The sequence below is a fragment of the Meleagris gallopavo genome, chromosome 23 (genome assembly GCF_000146605.3).
Source record: "Meleagris gallopavo isolate NT-WF06-2002-E0010 breed Aviagen turkey brand Nicholas breeding stock chromosome 23, Turkey_5.1, whole genome shotgun sequence".
Classification (NCBI taxonomy): domain Eukaryota; kingdom Metazoa; phylum Chordata; class Aves; order Galliformes; family Phasianidae; genus Meleagris; species Meleagris gallopavo.
Genome location: NC_015033.2, coordinates 4,462,294 through 4,469,737, shown reverse-complemented (window position 1 = coordinate 4,469,737; position 7,444 = coordinate 4,462,294). Strand labels below are relative to the sequence as shown.

The window sequence follows — 7,444 nt, the reverse complement described above, 5'->3', positions numbered from 1 at the left end:
GCTGGAGGGGAGGTGGGTGGTTAGGGTCAGGGAGCGGAGCGGGGTGCTGGGTGTCCACCGAGAAAAGAGAGATTCGGGTGGGGACTTGGGGAGGTGGGGGATATGGGAAATGGGGACCTCCGGGGAGGTCGAGGCGCAGTGGGGAAGGCTTTGGGGTTAGGGAGGTGAACCCCCGCGCGGCCATCGGAGCAGGGACCCCTGGGGCTGCTGCAGGGGTGGGTGCAGGAGCGTGACACCGTGCTGTGATGCCCGGAGGGGGGCACACAGGGCAGTGGGCATTTGGTCGTGCCAAGAGGAACTTGGGGCTCTCAGTGGCGTGGAGCTCTTGGTAACATGGAGCCCTCAGCGGCATAGAGATCTTAATGGCACAGAGCTCTCAGTTCTGTGTAGCCCTTGGTGGCACGAAGCTCTCAGTGGTATGAAGTTCTTTGGTGGTATGGAGCCCTTCATGGGATGGAGCTCTTGGTGAAATTGAACCCTTGTTGAAATGGAGCTCTTGGTGGTATGGAGCTCTCAGTGCTATGGAGCCCTGGGTGGCATGGAATCCATAGTGGCATGGAGTCCATGTTGTTACTGACTACTTGCTCTCATAGACCCTGGGTGGCATGGAGTTCTTGATGGTATGAAGCTCTTGGTGGCATGGAGCTCTTTGTGCCACGGCATCCTTAGTGCTCTGGACTCCTTGGTGGTATGGAACCATTGGTGGCATGGAGCCCTCGTTGACACGGAGTCCTTGGTTGCATGGAGCTGTTGATGACATGGAATCCTTGGTGGCACAGAGCATGGCATGGAGTTCTTGGTGGCATGGAGCTCTCATTGGCACAGAGCTCTTGATGACACAGAGCCCTTGGTGGCATGGAACCCTTGGTGAAACGGAGCTCTTGGTGACATGAAACCTCAGTGGCTGTTTGCTGAGTGCAGGGAGCTGGCAGCTGCCCCAAGCATTGCCCTCCTGCTGGGCTGGCTGCCCTGGCAATCGTTAACCACCATCTCATCGGCAGTCAGCTCACGCTCGCTGTGGCTGGGGGCCTGCTGCCTGCCCCAGGCTGAGCTCCACACTGGGGGGACAGTGGGCAGCTCCTGCACCAGTGTGCGAGCAGGGAACCCATAGGGAGAAACCATCCTCCCGTTGCTGCCATCCCTGTGCTGGGCACTGACCCCTCTGGCCCCTCTGCCTGTTCGTGCAGGGCGTTTTGCGGGCGGTGGTTCAGAGCGTGCGCTCGCATTCCCCAGATGGTTATGGTAATGGTGTGGGGACAATTCACTGCCCTGTTCAGCTGCTGCTCAATGTCCTTCTTGTTCAGGGAGAGAGCAGAGCCCCGGCCAGGACAGTGGGTGTCATAACAGGGTGAGCTGCCCCCACTGTCCCCAGGTCTTTTCTGGCCCAAACATGAAGCTTCTGCATCCCTCTTGGGGATGTTGCAGGGCTAATGCAGGGATCACATTGCCACTCCCTGGGTGCAGGAGTCCTAAGGCACCTGTGGACAAAGCCTGCAGGCTGTGCAACCAGAAGGCTTTTGCCATGGGACAATGACCTCTGCTCCCTGCTGTGCCCCATCACCAACGCTGCTGGGCAGAAAACCCCAGCTCTGTGCGCACGGATAGATAAGCTGTGCCAGTGTCTCCGCTCCCAGCAGCGCAGAGCTGCTGCCCTCGCCTGGGCACCAGGATGGCTGCAAGGATGCACCCACAGCCGGGCTTTTGGAAAAGACACCTTTATTCACCAGTCCTCCGCAGAAGGCACTTAAATAGCCGTGGTGGGGAGTGGGCTCAAGCAAAGCAGAAAGGCACGTTTGGTGTGGCTCCAGCCCTCTCAGCCCCACACTGCTACCATGGCACTGGGTCTTCAACTCTGAAAAACATCCCTCCCTTTTCCCCATGTTCCTCACCCCTATCCACCCCCAAAGTCTGGCTGCTCATCTCAAGGTTGGTGGCAACTCCACAGCAGGGCTGGGAGCCACAGAGCTCTCCATGCTGCACCACAAAGTAGGGCCCAGCCTGCAGCCCAGGGCCGAGCAGCCAAAGCCACGTGGTGGCTGCAGCTGTGTCCTAAATGGCGTGGAGCTGGTGGTGCTGGCCCTGGTAGGGCTAGGACCCTGCATGAGGATTGTCACAGTTCATCCTTCCCTGCTGCATGCAAGCCAGCAGTGCTGGTGGCAGCCGTTGGCTCCTGCTCCGTGCTTGTCTCCTGCAGCAAATCCACCTCTTCTGTCCTGAAAAGCATCTTCACCAAATCGTCCGCCTGCACTCGCTCCTGTGGGCCAGAGCTCACATCACACACTTCCAAGAGGGCAGCCCCCAAGACCCTCCTGCTGCCCTGGGAGCGGGGTGAGGTGCTTACCCGCTCGCTGTGCCGAGGGTCCAGGGTGAACCAGAGAGCAATAGCACAGCGTTGGCCTTTGGTCACAGCCTTCACCCCGTGGGGGTTCTCTGAGCCAGAGGAGAAGCCCACGGCACGGCCACACTGGGGCTGCACCTCTGCCTGTGAGAAGAGACCCTGCTGCACCATGGGGACACGGGGAGCCAGCCCCAAACCCACATTCGCCCCGTGCACTGGCACAAAGCACTTTCCCCAGGGAAAGGCTTGGCAGCAGGGCGGTGCGTGGAGCTCCAGGGAGCCCAGCTACTTACAGTCTGCGTCTTGGCATCCAGCTCTGTGAAGTAGAAAGCTCCCCCTTCAAAGTCCCCGTTGAGGTAGAGGATGGCACTAAAGAAAGCAGGGAACAAGGTGACACCCATCACCCCAGGCGCCCAAACCTTGATCCACCACCACAGCAAGGGGCCAAGGCAAGAGAGCCCGAGCTGGGCTGCCCTTCTGTCCTGCTTCTCACCTGAGGGCTGCTAAGCTTAACAGCCTCAGAAGGGCAGCTCAGCCCCACAGACACCTCGGTACCTGTAATCCCGGAAGGTGTAGGCTGGTGGTTCCTTCACACACACCAGGGCCTCCGCATTGAGGATGCAGTTGTCCACATGCACCTCGTGGCTGTTGTCACTCCGGCCTTCCTGCTTCTCTAGGGTGGAACAAGAGGTTGTGCATCAGTACTGCTTTGTCCGTATGGGAACGGGGTCTGTCTCCAAACACTGTGTGCGTGGATGTTGGGATGAGGTGGGGTTGGCCTCTGCTCCCAGGTAACAGCAACAGGACAAGAGGAGATGGCCTCAGGCTACATCACGGGAGGTTCAGGCTACATATTAGGAACAATTCCTTCTCAGAAAGGGTCCTGGGCAGAGGGTGAAGGGGCTTTGCATCTCCTTGCAGAGCAGTCCTCCGGGGCCGTGCTCACCATCGATGGCTGTGCGGCACACCAGGTGTGAGTAGGAGAAATGGAGCGGGACCTCCAGGCGGAAGTAGGACTCCATCATGTGCCGCACCTTCTCCGTCACGTTGTAGTAGAGGTGGGCACTCTGCAGGGGGACCTTGCCCTCCTGGCCCAGCTGTGGGGGACAGACAGCACTTGGGCTCAGCTGCAGCGGGGCAGCAGCCCCAGGCACCCGCAGCCACGCTAACCTTGAGGGCCTTCAGGACGGTGACGCCATAGAAGGTCTCACTGGGGGTGTGAGGCGATGTCTTCCCACGATAGCCATCCCCTGCCGAGGCAGCTGCCTGCAAAGCCCAGCCAACGTTATCTCACCTGATTTCTGAGGCACGGGATGCGACCCTTCAGCATCCCTGCATCCCCCTGCTCACGTTGGTGAGTCTCTGCAGCTCCCGGCACTCCTCAGCTGAGAGGACTCCATCCACCACGACGCGCTGAGAACCGTTCAGGCTTTTGGAGTTCATGGTGACGCTGGCTCCCTCGTACACCAAGGGGCCACCTGCAGCACAGGTGGGATCAGGAGGGAGTATGGATGGAACTGGGGGCAGCGCTGAGGGACTTCAGGCTGGCACCGGGACCTGGAGCTCCCCGCACCTTCTCGGATGAACTTGCTCATTTCTGCAGACTCCTTTGCTTTCTCCTCCACCAGCGTCTCGATCTCCTTCATCAGGTTGCCGATCTCCTCGGAGATGCGTGCCGCTGTCTCCCGCTCCACCCTGGGCACACAGTGGCCATCAGCTCCACTGCCCCACTGTCCCCAAGTCGGGAAGAAGGCATGCCAAGGCAAGGACAGGACAAGTTGTGCCTAAGGGCTGCTGACAAAGCCCAAGGTGTGAAGGTGTCATCTCAGTGCAGCCCTCACCCCCTACCCCAAACTGCCTGGGGTGACCCAAGGACCAAGCTCTGCCCTCCAGCAGCCTCTCCCAGCCTCAGCATCAGATAATTCCCTCTGCAATTGCTGCCTTGAGCCAAGGAAGGCAGAGAGGTGCCCCTGTTGGTTGCCCCGCCAATGGCAGCTGACCAAACACTCACTTTTGTTTCTCTCGCAGCCTCTTTGGTATCACTTCTTCAGGCGTCCACGTGTCCTACAGCCACAAGGACAGCATCAGTAGCTGGATGAGGACCTGCCTCTGATACCACATCCCCTTTCCCTGCAGACACGTCCCTCCAGCTGCCTCCTGCCTTGCTGCGGTGCCACTCACCGGGTCCACAAATGGGATCCCAAAGACATCATAGCTGAAGAAGAGCAGCTCCTTCTCCATAAGGCTTCGCTGGCGGTATGCCTGGATCTCCTGGGCCAGGGGCAGAGGGGTGGGTCAGGGCAGCCCTCCCACTTGCTGTCCCCAACTGCAACCCAACCTAGACCAGCCCACAAAACCTCTGCCAGGGCTCGGAGCCCTGAAAGGACAGAATCCATCCTATGCTGGCTCATCCCAGTGGTCACCCACCTTTCGGGGCTCAATGGGCCTGGCCAGGTCTTCTCCCAGGACAGCAGTGTAATAGGCCAAATTCTGGTTCATCACCTCATCGTTTGGGAAAAAGAGCAAGTATGTTTTGGTGCATTCAATTGCCTTTTCATAATTCCCATCTGGAAGGAGAAACAGAACCATTACAGCATGTCTTCTCCCTGCCTTGCTGGTGCCCAGCTCTGGCACAGGCACGATCCACTGCTGGAGCAGAGACTGGGGAGGATGATGAGAATTTGAAGGGAACAGAGTAAATGGGGATGCAGAGGAGAAACAACAGAGAAAACTCAAATCTGCAAAGGATCTCCCTCTAAGCAGGGGCAGATACTCTAAAGCAAAGACAACTGCTGTCACAAAGGGAAAGTAACAGTGTGAGGTGCTCTCCCACATCAGCAGCAATCAGTGCCGCTGGCTGAGGAGTTTTCATGCTTGGAAAATGTATCTTAAAGCCTATTTCCAGGCAGTAACACCCAACCATTTCCATGCTAACCTGCAATTTTCAGCCACTTAAGCACTCTGACCTACTTTCATCTACAGCATTTCATCCTTTCAGTCTTCCTGGAGTTCAGCTTTGGCTGTTTGTTTGTTTTTTAATCCTTCCGGGGAAATTTGCAAAGAAATAGTTCAATTTTTTTCTAACAAGGAGAATAAAAACAGACAATATCCATTTGCATGGGTTATAACAAATTCTCCTGGAGGGGCAGAGTGCCTCTTTTGTTTGGATGTGAGGTGGAAAGCTGGCAGGGAAAAAAATGCCTCTCTAGGCTGTAGTGAAGCTGCACAGGAATTTGGCATTTAAGCAGCATGGAGGCTCACTGTAAGAGAGGGCAGCAAGACACAGCTCTCCTAAGGCACACTGCTGTCCATGAGCCTTTATGCCCACAGCATGATGTCAGTGTTGATGTGAGCAGTGCCAGGAGTCCTGGCCATTGCAGGATGGGGCAACGAGCTGCTTACTGTTGTAGTAGGCAAACTGCAAGTAGTTGAAATGTGAGGGCAGGAAATCCTCCAGGGGCTTCTCCCGGCCAGGCTGAGAGGCGAGCTCTGTGACACAGCCCTGTTTGCAGCTCAGCACCTGCATGTAGTGATCTGGTGGAGAAAAAATCCCATATCACTGCTTGGGGTCATCGAAGAGCTGGTGGATGGGGTCCCCGCTCCAACCACAGCCTGTAGCACTGGAGACTCCCAGGGATGTCCCCCACCGCCATATGATTGGTGTCACATCCCATAAAGGTGTTCCTCCTGTCAGTCTCAGCCTCCCAGCCCCGTGCCTTGGTGACCCCTTCTCCACATCCTTCTGGAAATGGGGAGGGGTCCTGGGCAGCATTCCTCCTAGAGAAATCTATGGGGATCACAGAATGGCTTAGGTTGGAGGGGACTTTAATGATCATGCAGATCAAAACCCCCAGCCATGGGATGGATGCTCTTCACCAGCTGAGGCTGTCCAGGATCCCACCTGTGGCCTTGGACCTCCAAGGATGGGCCACACACAGCTCTGGGCAGCACTGTCAGGGCCTGGATGAAAGGTGTGCTCACCCCATAGGGAATTTTGGTCCCAACCCCTCACAGAGGGCTTTGCACAGGCACTCCCACCTGTCATGGCCTGGAACAGGTCTGCGTTGTACTCCAGGTAGTTGTAGCCTTCATAGTCATAGGGCCCCTCACAGAGAGCACGGCACTCAGTGTCTGCCACAAAGTATTCCTGCAGTGCCTTCTCCAGGTGCAGGACAGCAGCAGCCGGCTGCTCCTCGCTGTAAAACCGGACACCCAGGCGGAATTCTGTCTGCAGGGAGCCAGGCAGAGCTGTGAGCACGAAGCTGCCCAGTGCCCATTCATACAATCATAGAACAGGTGGTATTAGGAGGGATACTTAAGGCCATCAGGTCCAACCCTGCTTCACTGAGCAGGGAAACCGGCAGCTCCATCAGTGCTCAGAGCCCCGTTCCCAGACCTTGGGTGTCTGCAGGGTTGGGGCACCACATGTGCTCAGAGCATTGGTCCCAGAGCCACCCTCTCACCACATGGATGCACAGCAGTGCTGCGTGCTTGCTAAGCCCACAGCCCATGTCCCCCTCCCTACACCCAGCCCTAGGCAGGTATTTTAGGAGCGCTGTCACATTCCCAGCCAAGAAAACGCAGTTTTGGGGTAAAACCCAACATGAGGATGGGGCACCCACCATGTGGGGCCTGGCTTCCAGGTCAGCGAAGTCGGACTCCTTGACGCCTGCCATCATCTGGTAGTACTCCAGGTTCTGCTTCATCTCCATGTGCTCGGGGTTGGCCACGAAGAAGGTGTGGGCTGCAGCCACGGCCTTCGCCACCTTATTGATCTGGGGGAGGGCAGAGGGGTGGATAAGGGATCCAAATTTTGGAGCTCAGACACAGAGGACTGGGGTCATCCTGAGCATGCACATCGCCTCCCAGCCCCCATACCGGGTCAGTACCGGATGTAGGGTCCCAATATGAGGTGTGGGGTCCCAATATGAGGTGAGGGGCCCCAGTACCGGGAGTGGGGGCCCAGTGCCACCTATGGGGGTCCCAGTACTGAGCACGTGTGGAGGTGTGGATGGTTCCTCCCCCCCCAGCCTCGGGTGCGGCAGGCCCCAGCCAAGCCCCGACGTGGCACTGCGGGGGAGGCAGTGGAGGGATGGGAGGAGGGCC

At 57.7% G+C, this 7,444-nt stretch overlaps 1 protein-coding gene across 1 annotated transcript; it reads right to left on the bottom strand.

Moving 5' to 3' along the window:
- Nucleotides 1-1,693: 1,693 nt before the first annotated feature.
- Nucleotides 1,694-7,214, bottom strand: P3H1 (prolyl 3-hydroxylase 1). The gene is made up of 15 exons (XM_019622402.2): nt 7,196-7,214; nt 6,961-7,157; nt 6,377-6,566; nt 5,741-5,872; nt 4,766-4,905; nt 4,520-4,609; nt 4,350-4,402; nt 3,912-4,033; nt 3,689-3,816; nt 3,509-3,604; nt 3,285-3,435; nt 2,894-3,011; nt 2,632-2,707; nt 2,342-2,482; nt 1,694-2,254 (listed from the first exon to the last, which is right to left on the bottom strand). The coding sequence occupies exons 1-15, from the start codon at nt 7,212-7,214 to the stop codon at nt 2,111-2,113; spliced, it is 1,797 nt and encodes a 598-aa protein (XP_019477947.1). The 3' UTR covers nt 1,694-2,110.
- Nucleotides 7,215-7,444: the final 230 nt, after the last annotated feature.